Source organism: Sceloporus undulatus, chromosome 3 (assembly GCF_019175285.1).
Source record: "Sceloporus undulatus isolate JIND9_A2432 ecotype Alabama chromosome 3, SceUnd_v1.1, whole genome shotgun sequence".
Taxonomy (NCBI): domain Eukaryota; kingdom Metazoa; phylum Chordata; class Lepidosauria; order Squamata; family Phrynosomatidae; genus Sceloporus; species Sceloporus undulatus.
The window spans coordinates 36,738,944-36,761,166 of NC_056524.1; the positions used below are offsets into that span (position 1 = coordinate 36,738,944).

The window sequence follows — 22,223 nt, forward strand, 5'->3', positions numbered from 1 at the left end:
CAATTTGAAAATGCTCCCATAGTAAAGACTATAACAATGCCACTTTGCAGTACACAATCACAAGCAAAGGAGAAAAGTCCTTACTTTAACAAAGCTCATCCGAATAGTACACATCTTGGTTAGCTCATACACCACCTCAAATCCATGGTTAACCGACTGGGCAAGCAATTGGGCAAAGAGCTGGTTGTTGAAAATCTTCAAGCTGCAGCCGCTGGGAATCTTACAAACAGTGGCCGGGTGGAAACCATGCTGATAGTTACAGTTGCGGCTCTGTACAAAAATGCTGCTGTCGCTCACACACTCTGCATATACTTCTCCTCCAACATAATAGAGATGAACACCTTCAATGAAAGACAAAACCAAATGGGCAAATCTCAGCATCGGTTAAAGCAAGTTTTAGTAAAGCAAGAAACAACACAAAACAGAAAAAAACCACACATCCCAATTTAGTGTGTTAACTGTGGTAAAGAGCACACGAACAACTGACATTATAAAAGAGATTTCAAGAAGGCTACAGCTACTGATGGCTTCTAGTTATGATGTCTATGTATTAACTTTAATATCAGAGAGTAATATCTCCTTATACAAGCCAGTCTGAGCACTAAGATCAACAGGAGAGGGCTTTCTTTCAGTCCCACCACCTTCACAAGTGGGGTTGGTGAGGACTTGGGACTGAGTCTTCACCGTGGCTGCTCCCAGACTATGGAACTACCTGCCATGGGAGGCCAATTTGGCTCCCTCCCAGCACCTGAAGACATTTTATTTAGTCAGACATTTGTTGAGTGAATTTTCTTGGAATAATGTGGTGTGATGTTTTACCGTTTGTTTGTTTTTTTACTGTTTTTAACCTATATTTTAAGGTTGGTAATCAATGTTTTAGCTCTACCTTTTTAAAATAGTGTAACCCACCCTTGAATCCCATTGTGGAAGAAAGGCAGGATAAAAATCCTGGAAATAAAATAAATAAATAAATTGTGATAATCTCCTGCTACCAATTTCTCCAGGCATCTGGTTGCCCAGTGCAGAATGCTGGACTAGACAGACCTTTGGTTTTATCTAGCAGGATTCCTTCTGTGTTCTTACAAAAAGCCAGCCTTAAAAATCTATGCTCAGAAGGGTCAGCTGTTGACCATTCCATATCTAAGTTTTGAAACAATTAGTTTAATGCTCTTTGGATATGAAATGATTCCATATAAGCTTGAAGTTCCCATTTTATAAATCACTCCTTGGCTTCTGTGTTACTTCCACTCTTTGTCTTTTCTCCTTTACTCCATCCTTTCCACGTGCTTTCATTTGCTTGTCAGTGGAGCAATTAATATCTCCCAGGTTTTAGTATGAACCTGTAAGGCACAATGCACAGTGCCAAATTTATGTTGGGGATATGGGTCAATACCTTGGACAGTTACTTTAAAGTTTGGAAGCCAGCAGCTACCATTGGCTACTCACACTTTGATACTATGTCAGTACAAAAGGGTAGAAACTAAGTGAAGCTTCATGGACATCCCTGCAGGCCGAAGAGAAAGTACTAACAAGATAACCACCAATTTACTGAAGCTGCAAACCACTGAGAATGGCCATTACCACCCAGACTTTCTACACAAACCTAGTCATCTTTAAAAGCACCTATCACGTGCATGGCTGAAACATCAATAATGAATGTATTAAAAATCTCACCAAAATGACTGCTGCACATATTAAATGCAATTAAACAATGGATCATGAAAAATTTAAAAGTATTTCCACAGCATTTGTATCATTTAAAATATTAACAGAGCAAGTTTCTGCAAGTATCTTTGTGTCAATTACATAGTATGCAGACTTTTCAGCAGGGTAGCCACACATTACTCCCCTCTCCTATACGATATCCATTCTGATGCAAATGTTTCCAACATCTAGGGTGAGCAATAATTATTCAAGGTCCAGATGTTGCAAATGCCCCTAACTGAATGTTACAGAGCCATAGCTACAATTGTTTTAGGGAAAAATGTGTGTGTGTGTGCGCGTGCACGTGTGTTTTAAACATTTAAGATAAAATGCCTCCCCCCCATCGCCAGGTCTTTGGGAATGTTCAGATCATGTAATGCTTCAAAGCAAAATTACTTATCACAGTAACATGTTGCTTGCTCTTACCCTTTCCAATGTGTCTCCTAGTGTTTTCTATAGTAGAATTCCTATTTACATTAGACAGTAGTCCAAGGCAGAACCTGTTCTTATTGTTGGAAGGATCTGTAAAGCCATCTATAAGTATACTTCGAGAAGAGGCCTGAAAAGTCTCTCCTACTCGATTATTGAGTTCATAGTATGCCACTGAACACCAGTGCTGCGGTTCCTCATAGCAAACAGGCCGGAAGTCTGAAAGGAAAGATCCAGGATGAAGCAAAATAGAAGGGTAATGGAGAAAAGAACAACAGGTACTATGTCTTTTTCATAACAAAATGTTCAATCACATATGCCTCCAAGAGAAGGCTCTATGACAAATTCTCCCCTCCACCCCAATATTTTCCAACTTGACTATTCTAAAAACTGCAGAGTATGTATTCAATCAATAGCCACACAACTGTTGCTTAATAGTCTTTTGTGGGTTTTTCGGGCTACGTGGCCAAAAAACTATGGATGCCGGCCATGAAAGCCTTCGACTTCATGTTGCTTAATAATTTATCACACTGCTTATAACTGCACAGAAAAAATGATTTCAAAAGGCTATGGGCAGATTGCTGACCAGGACTGGTAACAGAGAGCATATAATGCCCTTGTTGAAACAGTTTCTTCACTGGCTACCAGTTCATTTCTGGGCACAATTCTAAGCACTTCTTATGATCTAGGCAGCCATATACAACTAACCATATACAACTGAAAGACCATAACACCCTATACAAGGCTGTCCAAGTCTTGAGATTTTTGGAAGAGGGCTTTCTCATGGTCCCATTATTGTCACACATGAGAGGGCCTTCTTGGTAGCTGGTCCCAGACTGTGAAATTCCATCCCATGAGAGGCTAGGCTGTTTCTCAATCTGCTCTCCTTTTGATGACAAATAAAAACCTTTTTATTTAAACAGACATTTGGTAATTAATTGATTATGCATAAGGGTTTTGCTAACAGTATTATGTGCTTCATTTTTATCTTTTTTAATCATTTTTTAAAAAATGAATTTACATGGTCTTAAATTATGTGTTTTAATATGAGATCCAATTTAATTGTTTTTTAAACTTTTATGTTATTGGGATTTTTGTTGTATTTAGTTTTAACTTTTAACTTGTTAGGTGCCATTGGTCCCATGTTGCCAGAAAGAGGGGATATAAATTAAATAACAAATAATCCAGGCATTACCTCAGCCATACTTTTCCAAATTTTGTATGGCAACTTAGAAAACGCTATGCTAGGCTTAAATATCTGAGCAGGCCTACAATCACCTCCTGTGATTATAGTAACATTAAATAATGCAACCGCCAACCCTATATACAGTAGACCCTTGTTATACGCTGGGGTTTGGTTCCAAGATCCCCCATGTATAACAAAATCCGTGTATGCTCAAGTCCCATTAAATATAATGACATAGCAAAATGGTGTCCATTATAAAAAAAATGGAAAATCAAGATTTGATATTTGAAATTTATACTTTTTTAAAAACATTTTCAAACCATGGATGCTTGAATCTGTGTATAAAAAATCTGTGTATAAGAAGGGCCGACTGTACACCATTTTACATGATGGAAGATCTGATTACCCTATATATAAAGCTAAATATGCAGTCAGCCCTCTGTATCCATGATTTTTCATTCATGGCTTGAAAATATTCAAAAATATATAAATTATAAAGAGCAAACATTGATTTTGCTATTTTACATAAGCAGTATCATTTTACTATGCCGCTGTATTTAATGGGACTTGAGCACCCACAGATTTTGGTATCCATGGGGGGGGGGGGGGTCCTGGAAACAAACTCCAGTGGATGAGTAAGGTATTAAAATACTAACATTGGCCTGGTACAGACATGCGGGAAGCACTGTCCTGATGGAGATTCTAGGTTTCCAGAGTGCGCAGTGTCCGCATGCTCCTAAACCCTAGCGTGCGGCACTGCTGCCATAATGGCAGCCTCCCGTCCACATGGGGGCAGCCATCATGATGCAAGCATGGTGCCATGTCCACACGGCATGGCACCATGCTTGCATCATTGACGTGTGCCAGTGCGCCAATGGTGCAGTCATGGAGCCTGGCGCATGCAGTAAAAAACCCTGCTTTTAGTTCTTGTTGGTGTGGAGGGACACCGTGCAGTTTGGCTGTGGCAGTGTCCCTCAGGAGGAAAAACGGGCAGTCCCAACCCCGCTTTTTTGGGACGGTCTGTCGAGCCCCTCTATTAACAATCTTCTAAGTGAGGAATCAAATTTACCTGTTCTGAACAGAAGGCAAGAAGGAAAGTAGTCATTATTTTATATCATTTCCACCATATAATAATAATAATAATAATTTGTTTTATTTATATACCGCTATTCCAAAGATCATAGCGGTGAACAGCAAGTAAGCTAATTAGCAAGTAAGCTAATTTGCCCCCAACAGTCTGGGTACTCATTTTAGCGACCTCGGAAGGATGCAAGCCTGAGTCGAACTTGGGCCCTTTAGCTGGTCTTGAACTTGCAACCTTGTGGTTTTGAGTGAATGGCTGCAGTACAGGCATTTAACCACTGAGCCACCAGGACTCCATATGGCAACAATAGCTGCAATTCCTGCTCCTGGTCAAGGAGAATAATTCTGATCTTATTTTGGTTACAACCATATCGGAGATCTTGGGGTTAAAGTACAAAAGTAAAATCTTAAAATTAATCCTACACTTAATCTGTTAAGACTCAGTTCTTCTTTGAATCTCTACATGACATGACCTAACATTTATCTTCAGAGTCTTTGCTTTCTTGGGTTTTCAATTATCTGCTTAATAGACTGTGGCAGCTCTGTGGTGTACTGGGAGTTCCAGGTCTAGTGCTTGTATAGCCACTGTGACCTTGGACCACTCTGACCTTATTTATTTTATTGTTTTATTTATACACCTTCCCCTGGGGTGGGACTCAATGCAGCTCTACTTTATAGGTTTCTTCTATGTACACCTGATCTACAGCTGAGTTTAGAAAGCAGAAGACAGTGGTGCAAAACACACAGCAGAAATAAACCAGTTTAAGACTGCTTTAACTGCCCTGCTTAGTGCTAGGGAATGTTGGGAATTGTAGTTTATTGTGGTACGAGAGCTCTCTAACAGAGAAGGTTAAATGTCTTATTAAATTACAGTTCTCAGAATTCCCTAGCACCAAGCCAGGGCAGTTAAAGTGGTCTCAAACTGGATTATTTCTGCAGTGTGTTTGGACCTTAGTCTTCAAACAACTTTAGAAACAGCAAACCTACCAATAGTCCAGTAATACCAATAGAGCTACTCCAAGAATATACTAGAAAAAATGGTTTTAAGACTTCAGCTGGAGCCATTATGGTAAAAGATCACCTTTAATGAAGGTTGTAAAGATTTCAGATATTTCTGACAGAGGCCTTTCAAACAGGCATTGTCTAAGTCATTCCCCCTTAGAAAACAATACAACACAAGTATTTACATACTTTCAGGTTCCTCATCGGCAGATTTACCTCCATTGGGCAATGACAGAAGTAACTGACTGTCTGCAACTGAGTGTACAAGTCGTCCATTGTGATTTGCTGATGTTTCTCTTGCATTGTAAGGTGGAGGTGGTGTTTCAACTGGAGAGAAAAAAAAGGAAGACAGAGACCAGTCTCAGCAGCGCATTACTTGTCTAGCACATATTTACTGGTAAGAGCCAACACAATGGTTTAGAGTTTATCTGAATCTTGTTATTAATTTATTTTAATGGTGGACAGAGATGGCTTTGGTGTGGCTTCCAGACTCTTAGGACGCATGTATCTTTTAAACAGCATACCTCCAAAGTGACTCGAAACAGCTTTATTTTGACCTGTCTGTATCAGGCCTAAATGAGTTAAAAGGTATTTCTAGCACAATGCCTTACATGCTGAAAAAGAGGAGAAAGGATAAATACCATGGTAAAATAGAGGGGGCATAGAATGACAGCTTACAACCAATGAACTACTGGCTAAAATAGTGCTTGGGCTAAGATCATATTCACCCATATGTTCATCAGTACCAAAATACTGAAAACAGACATAAGTAAAACAGTCTTCTTAATGAGAGGAGCTGAGGGCAACCAACAATTTTAAAAATGAATCTGGAAAATCTGCAACCTTACAGACTAGTCAACCTAATTTCTGTCCCAGGTAAATTCACAGAAAGCATTATTAAAACTTTAATCCTTAAATACATATAACCCTGTGCAAGCATTCTATTCCAGTGTTGAATAAACCATTTAAGTCTTTAGTATATGGAAATATACTATTTTCCTTAGCTATTTGTTCTCCACTTACGGTAGTAAAGGTAATGGAAACCAGAATGCTTACTAGAACTTCATAAGAACCAACTTTATTGACGATGGATCAGCAAAACTTCTGCACAGGAAAAGACTTGCCTTATCAGTCTTTCAGAATTCTTGTGGGGTCAACAAACATTTCTGACAAAATCCTTCATGCAAGTCTCCAAAGCAAACTTCTGCCATTATGGAAAAAATGAAGGGGTCCTCTTACAGCTCAGTGACTTGCCAAAGCAAAACAAATAGAACTGGGAAATTTTCACAGTGGAGAGAAGCATGTAGCAGAGCCTCCCAAGAATCTCTAAGAATGCACAAATTTCTCTGCCAACAGTGCAGTGCATGACTGCACAAGTGTCCTCCCAGTGTCCTCTCAACAATGTAGCTCACTCAAATCTTAGAAAAATTACTTTTGGTCTACAACTTCCAGAATTTTTTTAAAAAAATAATGTTTTTAAAATCTTGAACAGACCTCCTGACCTGAAATTAACATTTAAAACAACTTCCACTGCCCAAAGTGTATGCAATTGACACTTTTGCACCATATGAGTAGCACACAGTGTTAACGGTTGCATTTTACTGATGCAGAGTGCCACATTCCCAGTCACTATTCTACTGGATCAATATTGGAATGCTTTTCAGGTTACTTCTTACCTGTGAGTTGGTAAGGACTTCCTGGTGCAGAAGAACTTCCTGGGGAATCAGGATAGCTCATACTGTTAGGTGACTGAGAGAACATGTTGGGTGATGCTGGGAAAGGGGTACAAGGGTTTTGCTCAAAAGATTCTGGGTAGGTAGCATTATGTGGCATCAGTGGCTCACTGTGAAGGGATGTGTTTCGGAATTTGGCAAGGAGACTGAGGTGTGGGTTGAATTCACTATGTCTTGGAACCAGCACTGGAGGTAAAACTAGAATGAGAAAGGAGAAATGTTACATTTTAGTAGTTAGCAATACAAAAACCCTACTTTATACCAGGTCATAGCATTATGCACTTCACTCAGTATCATTGGCTTTCACTGGTTTCAGTTATCTAAAGTCTCAGTCTATCCCATACCTGCTACTAGATCCTTTTAATTACATACACCAGGGACTGAATCTGGGAACTCTTGCATGCAAAGCATGTGCTGTCTAAGAAAGTTAAAACTCTTCATAGTGACACAGTATGGTCAAGATTCTGCGTCATCAGATGTAACTATAATAATGGAGTTCCATTATCATAGATATGTCTGATGATGCTACAACCCAAAAACCTACCTTTTCAGCCAGGGAACACTCCAACTGAAAGGATTCCAATGTGCTGCAGTTTGAGGGAATGAGAAATGATGTCTGCAGGGCTTTCCTGATTGTGTGGCACAATGAGAACAAGCAACTGCAGAGATCCCTTGGAGTCTTGCCTCAATGGTTTCTTTCAATGCTCCTTGAGCCCAGGAGAGTGCTGCAGATGGCCTTCCCCACTGTTCCAGTCTGTAGTGCTTTGGAAAACATTTTGTTTGGGTATATCCTGGCTGAAAAAGCAGGTTTTGGGTGCCATGTGTGGCTGTTAATGACAGTAAACATGAATCTCAAAACTTATGAGATTGCAAGTCCAGTTTATGATCTCATAATTACTGAACAGGATACCACCTTATGTTTCTTGTGAAATATAGAACATCAGCCACATCATAAAAATCTCATTTCATCTTACACTTTTTCCCTGAATGCTAGACACAAACATATTAATTCAATTTGTTATCGTATTTTCCTTCCTCATAAAAACCAGGATGGTTAACAATCTATATGAAAACCACAGTTTAAATAAAAAATTACAAATATCAAAACTGGTAAATTACAAATTTCTGAATTTACACATTTCTGCCAGTGACATTATATTTCTGTGGTGGTGTGATTGCCTGCTCTTGTGAAGCAATAGGCTATGCTGATAGCAGCAGTGTTGCTGGTAGGATGTCCCATGTCAGATAGGCTTTTGCTGAGGAGCCAGACTAAATGTGCCAAATGATTACTGGGTGGCAGCAGCAGCACTAGTAATGGGAGTTAGGGTAATGCTAAAGAACACTAAACCAACAATTGTGCTGAAATACAATCTGAGGAACATCCCCACAGAATTTAAAGATAATGTTAAAAATAGATTTGCGTTATTAAGCGTAATTGAATGGGAGCCAGAAAAACTCTGGACCGAAGCTAAGGACACTGTCAGAAAAGAATGCAAAAAGACCCTACCTGTAGCCAAAAAGAAAGAAAAGCCTTAATTGAAAACAGATAAAACTCTTCAGCAGTTGTCAAATGAAAAGCAAAAGTAAAATGGAACAAAACTAGGTTAGAACCCTGAATGCAACTATTTAGCAACCTGGAAAACTACGATCATGTTCAGGGACAAAGAGAGCTACTATAATGAGCTCCACAAAATGACAACAAAAAAGAAAGAATAGACCTCTCCACAAGATCTGAGAAATCAAAGGGAAATTTAAACCAAGAATGGAGATGCTCACATGAATATATTATATGACCTGTAAAAACTAAAAAGACAACTGAGATAGCACACTAAAGAACTATATAAAAAGATGACAGGTTTGTTAAAGGAAAAACCATTTGAAGATGAACCTACAATTTTAGAAAGTGCAGTTGAAGCTGGACTCAGAGCATTTGGGAGAAATAAATGACCAGAAACAGATGGTATACCAATAAAGATGCTTCAAGCTAGAGGCAGAATCTACTCTAGTTCTAACTAAAACCTGTCAACAAATATGGAAAACAAAATAATGGCCCACAGATTAAAAACATTCGATATATACAGTCAGCCCTCCGCATCTGCAGCTTTGACTTTTGCAGATTTGATTAATATGTTCACTCTAAGAATTGCTAGGTCATCCAGTGCAAAGGCCAGAAGTTGACCACAGAGTTGCATGGGAGTACCTAGAGATTCCTAGAGAAAACACTTCTCTAAGCATTTGTAGGTCTTCTAGCATGATTCTGTGGTCAAATCCTGGCAGATGTTGACCACAGAGTTGAACTGGAGGACTTGAAGATTCCTAGAAAGGCATTCCCTTAGGTAAAAAGAATTGTGGGGTTTTTTCATTTGCAGTTTTTTCCACATTCAAGGGGGTCTTCGCCTCTAACCTCAGTTAATGTGGAGCGACCACTGTATTGTTATCACCCAAAAAGGAAATGCAAAAGACTGCAGTAACTACAGGACCACTGCATTAATTTCCCATGCAAGCAAAATGATGCTCAAAATTCTACAAAAAAGACTTTTACTGTATAAGGAGTGAGAAATGCCAGCTATCCAATCTGGGTTCAGAAAACTAAGAGGTCCAAATAATGGAGTGCACCAAAGAAATTCAGAAGAAAAGCAGCCTCTTCTTCATAGATTAGAGCAAAGCCTTTGATTGTGTAGATGATGAAAACCTATGGAACACTTTTAAAGAAACGGGCATGCCACAACACTTTACTGTTCTGATGCATAACCTGTACTAAGGACAGGAAGCAAGCATCAGAAACAAATGCAGAGAACAGAATGGTTTCCAACTGGGAAGGGAGTATATCTGAACACTCTATCTGTTTAACTTGTATGCTGAACATATTATATGTAAAGCAGGATTAGACCTGGGAGTAAGCAGCATAAAAATTGTAAGAAAGAACATCAACAATTTAAGATATACAGATGACACCATACTGCTAGCCAAAAATAGCAAAGACTTAGAACAATTGCTGAACAAAATCAAGGAAGAAAGTGGAAAGGCAGGTTTACAGTTGAACATTAAGAAAATAAAAATATTAACCATAGATTTAAAGTAGATGATGAAGACATTGAAATAGTTAAAGATTTTTCATACCTTGGTTCAGTCATTAATCAGAATGAAAACCTCACTCAAATCAAAAGAAGACTAGGACTTGGGCATGAAGGAACTAGACAAGATGTTGAAATATAAAGACATAGCATTGAATATTAAAGTTAAGATTGTCCATGCCAAGGTATTCCCATTTTCTATATAGGTTTTTAGAAGCTGGACAATGAAAAAAGGTGATAGGAAGAAAATGCACACATTTGAAATATGGTTCCGGAGAAGTGTTCTAAAGAGACCATGGGCTCCTGAAAAGAAAAAATAAATGGGTTACAAAGCAAATTAAATTTGAACTCTCTGTAGAAGCCAAGATGACTAAACTGAGACTTCCGTACTTTGAACCCATCACAAGAAGTCATGACTCTCTAGAAAAAACAATAAAAGAGGAGGATTACATTACAGATGGGTAGGCTCAATCATAACACTGAGTCTGCAAGACCTGAGCAGGGCTTTTGATGACAGGGTGACTTGGAGGTCTCTCATTCATAGGATTGCCTGTTTGGTGCTTTAAAGGGAGAGAGGCAAATGCTGCAGCCCATTTCTGCCAAAAGACAGCTGTTTGGGGAGCAGTGGTGTCACCCCCCTTAGGGCCTCATGTGGCCTGCAACCCCCAAATGACACCCCTGGCTAGAAGTAATCTGCTGACACCCAGCTCCATTTCTCCTTCTACTAAACTCCAAGGAAGCTGTTTCAGTTCTAAAAACAGTCTGGATCAGTAATGGATTGGATGAAAGATAATTAGAAAGAAGCAAACTAAAGATTAATCTAGTCAACACTGAGGTGCTCCTGGTTACTCAGAAGTAAGATCAAGGAATAGAGAATACCGTATATACTCGACTATAAGTCAACCTCATGTATAAGTCGAGAGCAAATTTTGGAGCAAAGAATCTAAAGGATGAAGCAAAGCAAAACAATGTTGAAGAATGTATAAAATTCCAGCAGACATAATAACTCTTTGTGCTTACTCTTAAGACTGGATGGATGAGAGAGCAGAAAGGTTTAGTGCTTCCAGAACAGATTATACTCTTGCTTTTCACCAGGAGAGGGTTCCTTCTTTCAAATAAGAGTTAAGATACAGTACTTATATTGACCCATGGATAAGTCAAGTCAGTTTTTGACCTAAATTTCTAGACTTATACATGAGTATATACAGGAAGCCTATGCCGGAAGGGGATACACTTCCCCTGAAGATACAGTTTTGTCGTTTGAGTGTACTTGTACTCCTGGACTCAAGCCTTGAGCCTAATCAGGTTTGTGCAGTGGCCAGAAGTACATTTGCAAAGTTAAAGCTCATTTGTCAATTCCATCTATTCTTGAAAATTCCTGATCTGGCCATTGTACTACATGCTTTAGTTACATCTCATTGGATTACTGTAATGCACTCTAGGCACAGCTGCCTTTGAAGAGTGTCCAGAAACTTATAGTACTAGGAAAAACCGCAGCCAGAGTGTTAAATGTAGTTGTTTTGCAGTGACTGTTCCACTGGCTGCCAGGCAGAGTTATGAAGCTGACTATTATTTAGTTCAGGCTACCTGACAAATCATGTCTCCAAAATGAGCCCCTTTCTCAGTCCCATTGCATTCACAGGAACAGGTGGGGGGGGATGAGATTGGCCCCCAGGCTCTAAAATTCCCTTTCTAGGGATGACAGAACGTCCCATCCTTGCTGTCCTTCTGTTGGAAAGCAAAGGCTTTTTCATTCCAAGAGGCTTATCAAAATTGAAGATTTTTAAAGAAAGTGCTTTAAAGGAAATGCTGTACTGTTTTAACTGTACTGTTTTAAAACTGCTTTTTATCATTCACAGCCGCAACTTTTCAATTGTTTTTAAATGATGATAGCTTAATTACATTTTAATGTTGATCTTTGGTATGTTTTTAATTATGCTGTATTTTAATCTCTACTGGGCATGCACAGACTCTCACACACTTCACTCACTCATTCTTTTCATTACTGATTCTTCCATTTCTCCCTTGCTAGTTCTCTGTCTTGAGAGTTCCTCACTATTACTTCTTCTCATCAGCATTCTCCTCCCACTTCTGATGTTCTCTGAGGTTGTCAAGTAAATACATAAATACATGTATATTTTTGTGCAGAAGCTGCTCAGTCTGCTAATTTTCACTGGGTGGTTCCCTTGTGAAAAGATATGCCACAGCTCTGGATTCTGAAACACACTGCAGCAACATCTAAGTTCAAAGGAGCTAGGTGATCAAAGGAAGCAATAGTTGTGTGCATTTTTTTAAAAAAAATATTGCAATAGGTTAAAATCTGAGAAACTAGAAAAGTGACTTAGCAGAATATTCAATGGTGTTAGCAATGGCAAAGACTTCAGTGTTCTGTAAGTATCTTTAGTTATGATTAGAAAATATGCAAAATATGATTAGAAAGAAGCAAAATAACACAGGCAATTACATTTTCATAATTTATACAGGTTGCAGAATCCAACATTTATTGATACAGAATATCTTTTACCTTGGCATATTTCTTAGAATACTGTTGTTGTCGCTGCTGTTGTTGTTATGTGCCTCCAAAGTCATTTTTTACTTATGGTGAGCCTAAGGCAAACCAATCATATGGTTTCCTGGTAAATTTAACCAGAAGAGGTTTTCCACTGTCATCCTCTGAGGCTGAGAAAAGGTAACTTGCTCAAGTGGTATTTTTTAAAAGAATATTTGAGCAGAGAATGAACCCTGATCTTCAAAGTCATAGTCCAACACTCAAAACACTACACCACACTGGCTTCCCTTAGAATACTATATTCATACTCGTATAGTATAAAATTTCAAATAACAAAGAATTCTTAATTCCAAAAATCCAAATATCAAAGCCACTCACAAAACACATTATTACCATGTTGTACAAACTTAAAAGTATATATTCTGTTAATATGCCACATTTCAAAGCACATATGCAGAGAATGCACAAATAGATGTTATATAAAAGTGTGAATGAAGATGAGAAACATCTTCGACAACAGCAAAACAAAACAAAAACATTAAGTTCTGATACATTTCCCTAATCAGGAAAAAAGACCCTATGATTATTATGGTACAGTTGTCCGTCCATTCCAGATCCCCACCCCCACAAAAATGGAGACTCAACAATATTCAAGCCCTATAGGCTTGAATGGGGTGCGTTCCCATGAGCGCACATGTAGGGCATGTGCCGCGGGGGGTACCCCATTGAAAACTACGGAGGTCACCCCTCCACAAATATTGAAGACAGTGGACCTCAAGACGGCAAGAAAGGAGGGGCAACTGTATGATGATTCAAGAACCTGCATATGAATTTGCAGAACTGAAGAATTATACTGGAGCTTGAATTTTTTAAAAAAAATAAGTGATGTGCTATTGTTATCTATTATGTTTTTTAAGAAATGCATTTGCCATTATTTATTACTTTAAGAGTAATGTATTGACAACTTTTTAGAAAACTTCAGCCAAAAATCCACTGAAAGTTTTCCCAACAATCATTTCTACAGTTTGGAATACACTATCTGTTTATACAGCTTGCATCACCCTTATCCGGAATTCCAAAATGCAAAATATTCCAAAATCCAAAATTGTCCAAATGGGCAGGTGAGAAAGTGACACCTTTGCTTTCTGATTGTTCAACGTACATTTTTAAACAGAATTATTAAAAATACTGTGCTTAAAATTACCTTCAGGCTATATGAATTTCATGTTTAGACTTTAGTCCCATCCCCAAGATATCTCATTATGTACACTCGTCCCTCCACATTTGTGGCTTTGACTTTTGCGGATTTGATTATTCAACCAGGCTAAATATCCTCCTGTATGATCCTGAAAGCTAATCAGGGCCAGCTCTGATTAGTATTTGGATGGGAGATATCAATGAATGCCAGGTGCTGTAGCTTTATTTCAGAAGGAAACTAGCAAAACCACCACTGAGTATTCTTTGTCTCAGAAAACCCTATTAAATTCATTTTACTGCCGTAAGTTGACAAGTGTGGTCGCCCTCTCTCTGCTTGTCTGGACTTAAGTAGAAATCTAAAATGAAACTCCAAAGTTTCAGCACTCTGGACAAGTACAAGGAATGCTAAAAGGCAGATACGGACTCACCAACTGTTTAAAAGACAGTGTTAAGTTATGCTAAGGACACCATTTTGCTAAACCATTATATTTAATGAGACTTGAACATCCATGGATTTTGTTATCCACAGGGGATGCTGGAACCAAACCCCAGCAGATAACAAAGCAAAACAATCACAAAGTTATGTTATATCACAACACTTCAAGTATCTTATAGCAACAGCATGTACATTTCTATACCACTTATCAGTGAATTAAGCACTCTCTAAGCAGTTTATGAAGTGTTAGGCAACTGACCCCAACAAGCTGGGTACTAATTTTGCCAACCTATGAAAGGATGTAAGCCTGAGTGAAACTTGAGCCCTGGGATCGAACTCACAAAGTTGTGGCTGCACTACCAGCATTTAACCACTGTGTCACCAGGGCTCCCTATGAGAACAAATCTTATCAGAACAAATGTCAACAGACGGCATCTTATTCTGCACCACTGGCCTCCTGTGCAACCCTCACTGTCTGTTAGATTACAAGGCTGTAACCTACCCTGCAATAATTTTCAGCCCAACACACAGGCCAGTCCGCTCACCTAGGCCTATACCATCCAAGCATTGGTCCAAATAACTTAACAGATACTGTAGTCAAGAAATCAGAAAAAGACTACAAATGGGAAGGACAGCTATGGACGAACTAGACAAGGTCCTAACGTGTAAAGATATACAGCTGAACACTAAAAGTGGAATCATACAAGTCATGGTATTCCACATTAACATGTATGGATGTGAGAGCTGGACAGTGAAGAAAGTGGATTTTAAAAAAATCATTTGCTGTGTTTGTGTGATTTGCTATCTTGTGCATGTGACTGCGCTCTGCATATTTTCTAAACAAATAAAACTGTCTTAATTCACCCAAAACTTGGGAGTTCTCCAAAACATTCCTTGCTGGCAGCTCATTGGGACCATGGCGGTGGCTTGTTTTAAGAGTGGGCTGTGTGGTTGCCACGGTCCCCAGGTAATTGCCACGTGGTCACAGGCAGAGCAGCCAGTGGCCACTCTATCATGCCCATCTGCTTGACCCCCTGGTTACCATAATTATGGTAAACTTATTCCTGTTGAGACAATCAGACTGGACTAAGGATTTTTTTTTTTAAAAAACACATACTTTCTGTTACCATCTCAGGTAGGACTCAAAACAAAATCTATTTCATTTCTTCCCCAAAGAGTCCAGATCTTACTCTTTTGTTGTGGTTTTACAGAGTGAATGATTTTGCATTTCTGTTATTCACCAAAAGTATTTGTAAAACGATTTACTTACCTGGGGTTTCCACGCGGCGATAATGGTAAGGATTAATACACACTTCCTTCTGCTTTGAGCCAAATGGAAACTCACAACATTCCAGTGGTTTCAATTCATGGTGAGATTGCAGATCAGGCCAACGCCACACCCGGCAGTAAATGACATGAGGCAGACCTTTGCGATGAGATACTTGCAGTCTTCCATCCAAAGAGCGCGGGATTGTCACACACTTACTGGGCTGCCCAGGACAGCTCAGTGCCCTCTCTAGTTCTTCCATAGCACCCTTTTTTTTCTTCAGCTTCTTCACTAAGGAGTCAACAGCTTTTTCTGCCCACTTTTCCTCTTCATCTCCTTGCTTCCAGCCCAGCAGTCTTTTCACAGCTGGGCTGGTGAAGGAGAACAAAGAACTGATAGGAGTGCTGGGGTGCATATGAATTTGAGGTTATATTATGATTGCAGAGTGAGTCCCAGGTATTCTTTCTCTCCCTCTTTTTCCTTTTTTAAAAAAACAGGACTTGAATCTTGGTATTGAGAGAGTAGCTGTCTTTAAAAAATTAGTCTCTTCCTAACATATCTTGGATATTGCTGGAAATGTATTTTGTCTTCAGTGTCTTCAAATATATAGGAAATCTGTAATAAAAGAAGAACATTTTATTAGACTTCAGGAAAAAAATCCTCCCTCAACCTCAGCCTTTTTGTTCACTTAAAAGTCTTCTTTTGATAGTGTGTCTTCAGATCAGTATCTAATTATTATCACAACGAGACTTGTCCATTTGTACATAGCTGTCTCTGTCTTGTGTTCTTTCCAGCCACTTCCAACTTATGCAGACCCTAAGGCAGTGATGGCAAACCTATGGCACACGTGCCAGAGGTGGCACTCAGAGCCCTTTCTGTGGGCACACATGCTGTTGCCCTATCACAGAGTTTGCCAGAGTTTCTTACTAGAAAGCCAGAGGGATGTGGCACTTTGCAATAAATAAGTGGGGTCTGGGTTGCAGTTTGGGCACTCGGTCTGTAAAAGGCTCACCATCACTGCCCTAAGGCAAACCCATCATGGAGTTTCCTAGCAAGATTTATTTGGAGGAGGTTGAAAAGGTATATCTTGTCCAAGGTTACCTAGTGGATTTCCATGGCCAATCAGGGATCTGAACCGTGCTCTCCCAGAATACTAGTACAACACTCAAACCACTGGATCTTGGAGACTAGCAATGAGTTACAGATATGCCTCTTCTTAAGAAGATCTCAAGAACATCAAGACATTTTCTGAGAGCATTCCTGATCTTTCTCACCCAACAGTGAAGGAGACAAGTTCTATATATTATCATCACCTTTTTTGAGACAGGCACTATTCCCAGAACAATTCTACTTCAAGGCATTATGGAGGATGCAAAATGATGGTCCTGCTAACAACATAACTGTTGCTGAGTACAGTTGGCTTTTAGTAGATGCAGAGGTTCTGTTTCAGACCTCACCCCCACCCCTGGATGCAAAAAACAGTAGGACCCATGATTTTCAATGGTTGTACACACACAACCATTAAAGGTAATGGGGCTTGCCATCTGTGGATGCTTAAATCCGCAGATGGCAAGCCCATGGTTGGGCCAAGTGGACTCTATTTCTATAGATGGTGCAGGATCCTACATATCACAGTACTCCCTCTCACATAGCCAAGTTGAGTGTTTTCCCCAAATTAATTTAGATAGACTGCAACTGCTAGCATGAGCTATATTAGCCCCACCCAGTTAGAGTAACAATCTGCACGTGAGGACTAATTTGTACCTTAACTATTTACAATGAAACACAATGAGAACTTTGAGAATTATGTTAGCAGGCTTTTTTATTTTTTAAAAAAGTCAGACTACTAAATAAAACTTAAACTTAAAAAAAAACCCCTAAGCTAGAGGGTTATTCACAGGAAGTCATGGAAAAGGAGCTTCAACAGAGAAACGCAGCCAGAGGAAAGTCACATACCAAACTACTCTCAGGCATATGCAAACGGAGGGTATGAACATACTAAGGAGGCAATCTTTCAAGAATCTGATATTTAAGCAATGGACCTCAATCCTTCTGAGGCCTAGAGAGAGTAATTCAGTGGTGATTTGAATCCAGGGCTCAAAGCTCTGGTGCCAGAACAAACTACAGCTCCCAGAATCCCATAGCATTGAGTCATGACAATTAAGGATTATTTCTACAGTGTGGATGCAGCCCAAGTCACCTTAAAGTCGCTTAGGTAACATGGTTCCATGTTTGGTAACACTGACTAAAATTGGCAAAATACTGGAAGAAGGTACATATAGCAATTGAAAAGATGTTAAATATAAAGTTTAAAATGGAACTGGACGTTTATTTACTAAACATGTTAAATAATTTATTTTCTTAGATAGAAAGGAAATATGAAAGAGTTATGTTGTACAGTATTTGATTACAATGGCCAGGTTGAATTAGAGAAATCAGGAAGTACCAAAAATAGATGAGTGGATATTAAAAGTTAAGACATATAGTAGAAATGGATAAACTAATTGGTTACTTGAACAATAAAGATATTGAAGAAAGGGAAGACCAAAGGCCTCCAGTAGTAGAATATTGTAAAAAGAAGAAGAAGAAGAAGAAGAAGAAGAAGAAGAAGGGAATAAATAAGCAGGACTTTGTAAATATGAATGGTGGGCAAATTTAGGAGGACAGTTTAGAATTTTGTTTGAAGGAAAATTGATGAAAAGTAATCTAGAAGAATAAGGGAGTTTGGAGTAGACACAAATTGAACTTTTGGGAAGTAATATCATATGGACATGTCTAAATGGGGTTATTGGTACGTGTACAAATGATCACAACTATTCTTGTTTTGTAAATCATTGTTTTAATTATTAAGAAAAACTTTATAAAAAACTAAAGTTGCTTAGGTAAAGAGGCAGGGGGAAGGAAATGATTTGGTGCAACCAATCAAATGTATTTTAAGGAAAAAGCTAATTGGATGAGAAAGAGAGAGAGAGAGAGAGCACCACATTTGTAGAAGTGTAGGAATGAACAAGGGAAAGTAGGCTCTGAGTTATTCTTATCTGTGGAAACTACACAATGACTAGCATTCTTAACGCTGGATTTCCTGATAAGCTTATGTAACTTCAGTCACCAGATCTTAAAAATTAGCATTTCCATTTTGCAGAACTATCCTGGGGCCTATTTTCCCTGCTTGACACTATTCAACAAGGTATTAAACAAATACAATCATTTCATTCGGTGTGATTAAATAAGTCAGCTGTGACATCAGCATGACTTTGTAACTCTGTTATTTATTGTGGAAGATAACAAGCCTAGGATATAGGAATTTGTGCAATAAATAAATAAATAAATAAATGGAATGCATGCTGTTTGATGGGATTCAAGAATAGGTGAATTTCCTAGTTTTCCAGAACAAACATGAGCTGTTAACATGTCAACAACCTTTGAAAACAGAGTGCAGAAGTTCAGAATTGTTCTGAAGTTCAGAAGTGTTGGGAAAAATATCAAGCTGCTCTGTTCAAACAATGACACTGTCAGACCATTTCTGACACTAAAATGACTGTGAGGGAGGGAGTCAGTGTATTGCACTCAAAAACAAAAGGAGACATGTTGATCCATGGAGGATGAGGGAATAAAATTCACAATTAAACTGTATGAAAATATGCAAGCTTTTGAGTTCTTCAGAAGCCTTCTTTAGAGGCCCATTCACAGCAGACAATTATAGCAATGTAATTCCATTTTAACTGCAGTGGCTGCAACCTATGGAATTCTGGGATTCATGGTTTGGTGAGCTTCTAGAGCTCTCTCTGTTCAAGAACTCTAAACTACAAATCCCACAATTTCACAGGAAGTTGTCACGACAATTAAAGTGGCATCAGAGTGCTATAACTGTGTGGGGGTGAAAGTTCCCTAAGTTAGGGTGGGCAAAGTACAACCTGAATGCCAAATATAGCCACCCAGGTCCCCTTCCAACTCTGAAAAAATTATCCTAATAATGGCACACTAATGCCTCTAGGAGTTCCAGTTTTATCATGCATATTTAAATGAGAGTGAGCATTAAGTTACTTCCTGTTTCTAAAAAAAAATATGCTGTATTTTGTCCCTCCAGCTCTAGTGAGGAATAATATATATTTAAATGGCAAGTTGTACTTTCCAGAGGCTTCTCAATTATACATTTCATCATTTGGAGGATGATAGGGGGGACACACAAAGGGGGGGGGGGGCAAAACCTTCAAAATTTACCCATCTCTGGGCTGGAAGCCCTCCAAAATAACCACAGGGAGGGAGGGAGGAGAGACTGGCCATTAGACCAGATATTATAGCCATAGGTTCTGTAGTCAGTACCAAGATGGAGACTGCAAACTGAATGAATCCCTAGTAAATATGCAGCTATCAGGCTATACCCAGCAATGCATAGCTGGATGAGGAGGCAATTATTGATTGCAATGCAAGAATCCCAGATACAAATCCCTTCTCAGCTATGAAGTGGCTCCCTCCTCAGTTTGTTTCTTACATGTGGCTCCCCAAACATAGCCGAACTCCCATGATTGTTCATCACTGACTATGCTGGCAAGGGTTGATAGAAGCTGGAAATCTACACCATCCAGAGGACCCATACATTACCCACCCCTGCCTTAATATGTTGTGATAATAAGAGACTGCACGTTTTAGATCACCCTGAGCAATTTGGGGACTGAAGTGTGATAAATAATAAATAGAAGCTGAAACACTTTGTGGTGCCTCTACAACTGGAAGATCATAACTCTCAAACTGCATAATTTAACATGTTTCTTGGCAGTCTAGCCTATGGGTCCCTATGGGTTTGCTGCTCTTTTTCAAAATGCCCAGTCCTCATTTCTGCTTGGGTGAGGTAAAGACAGAAATATCTGATCAAGTATTATGTAGAAATGCAAGACTGGAAAGATCTTGAAAGCCATCAAGAGTAACCACTGGCAGAGAGACAAAAATATTCACTTCCCTCACCTTTAGCAAAGGAGTCCTTATCATCCAGGATACAGTGTGCAGAACACAATGAGTCAGCTTGATCAAGTTAGGAACACTGTGTGCGTAATAGCACCAGTGGGAAATAAATGACTGCAATCAGAATCAAAATATATTAGAGAGTTTAAGCAATACTTTTTACTGACACTATTCCCAAGATTATTTTGTCATTCATATGATGTCAGAGACCCTAGAAAGACAGACAGATTGTATTTAATGAGGAACATGGTACTGTCATTTGCAGGAACAGCCCCTGCATTACAGCACTGAAGAGTTGGAAGGGATCACAAGGGACATCTAGTATAACCTCCTGCCACAGGGGAATATGCAACTAAAGCAATCCTGAGAAGTGGCCATCCAACTTCTGTTTAAAGATACCCAACATGTGAGCGTCATAAGGGATGGCAAACCAGGGATGGGAAAGTACAGCCTATGACTCTATGGACTTCATGAGACTCCAAGAACCTCTTTTAAAATTATTTTTACTTTATTTTTTGCTCAGAATACCTCCACCAACCTTTAATGAAGCCCTTGGGGATAATTGTACCATCCCTCCAGCTGTTTTAGGCTTGTGAGATTAAAAACCAGGTGGGACTTACAGTCATTTCTTAGGTATGAAAAAGTCCAGGATGGTAGGGTTAATTGCCTCCATCCCCAGAGAGGGTGCAAGAGGACATTCTGAGTAAAAAAAGACTACAATTAAAGGCAAGGGGGAGAGATCATGGGATGTTGTCCTGCAAGGTCCAATAAGTACATACAGTCCCCAGATCTCAGAGAGTTGCAGACCTCTGCTGTAAATGGCACTGTACTTGGCAGGATAATGTTCTGATTATGTATTAGTATGTGCTTATCACTGCCAAGTAATAACTTCAAGTGACAAAAGAACTTCTAATAAAGCATTATTTTGTTTATTTTGGATTCAAAATATCAGGAAGAAATGAAAAAGGGAAATAAATGAGGAGGGATTTGCCTGGGAAAAGGGAAAGTCCATTGGTTCTAGTTTTTCCAGACTGAAACTTCCTGAGGCCCTGAACTACTTTAAACAAAATCAAATCAGTTTTCTGTCTTCCTGGTATAGTCCATTCCTACAGGCATGATGCTCTTAATGGCCTCAAAGAGAAGACTTCCTTAATGCTGCCAAATGTGATACTTTGAACATGTCTGTATGTGACAAATACCTATCCATTCACAACCTGAAACCAAGAGACTGGAGCTCTAGAACAGAACCCTACCAACTCTTTTGAACCAAAAGAAAATCTCACCATGCTCTTATCAGAGTCAACACTTCTTGTTTACTAGCAATTAAGGGACAGATGGAAATATCCAGGAAATGTTGTTAAGAGAAACAACACAGCAGTCACAGACAGTGATGAGGGCTGATAATTAGAAAATGTTTAAACTGATATTACAAAAATATTTGTGAGCACAAGTATTTTACGGTGAAAATGCTGTGTATGTGTATATGTAAATTACAGACTAGTTACTCTGGCCTGATACAGACAGCCAAAATAAAGCTGCTTCGAGTCACAGTGGAGGTATGGTGTTTCAATTATGCATGCGTCCTAAGAGTCCAGAAGTCGCACCAAAGCCACGTTCCAGCCCTAAGGACTGGAGCGTGGCTTT

At 39.1% G+C, this 22,223-nt stretch overlaps 1 protein-coding gene across 2 annotated transcripts in view; it reads right to left on the reverse strand.

Moving 5' to 3' along the window:
• SMAD9 (SMAD family member 9) overlaps positions 1-22,223 on the reverse strand; it is a 57,859-nt gene that overhangs the window by 10,619 nt on the left and 25,017 nt on the right. Inside the window, exons 2-6 of one of the 2 annotated variants that reach the window (XM_042458317.1) lie at positions 15,624-16,235; positions 7,081-7,335; positions 5,621-5,731; positions 2,131-2,352; positions 85-341 (exon numbers count right to left, since the gene is read on the reverse strand). In XM_042458317.1, coding sequence (XP_042314251.1) covers positions 85-341; positions 2,131-2,352; positions 5,621-5,731; positions 7,081-7,335; positions 15,624-16,035 — 1,257 coding nt within the window. In that variant the 5' untranslated portion in view covers positions 16,036-16,235. Of the gene's footprint in view, positions 1-84; positions 342-2,130; positions 2,353-5,593; positions 5,732-7,080; positions 7,336-15,623; positions 16,236-22,223 lie in introns of both variants that reach the window. The other variant, XM_042458316.1, reaches the window with a different exon arrangement.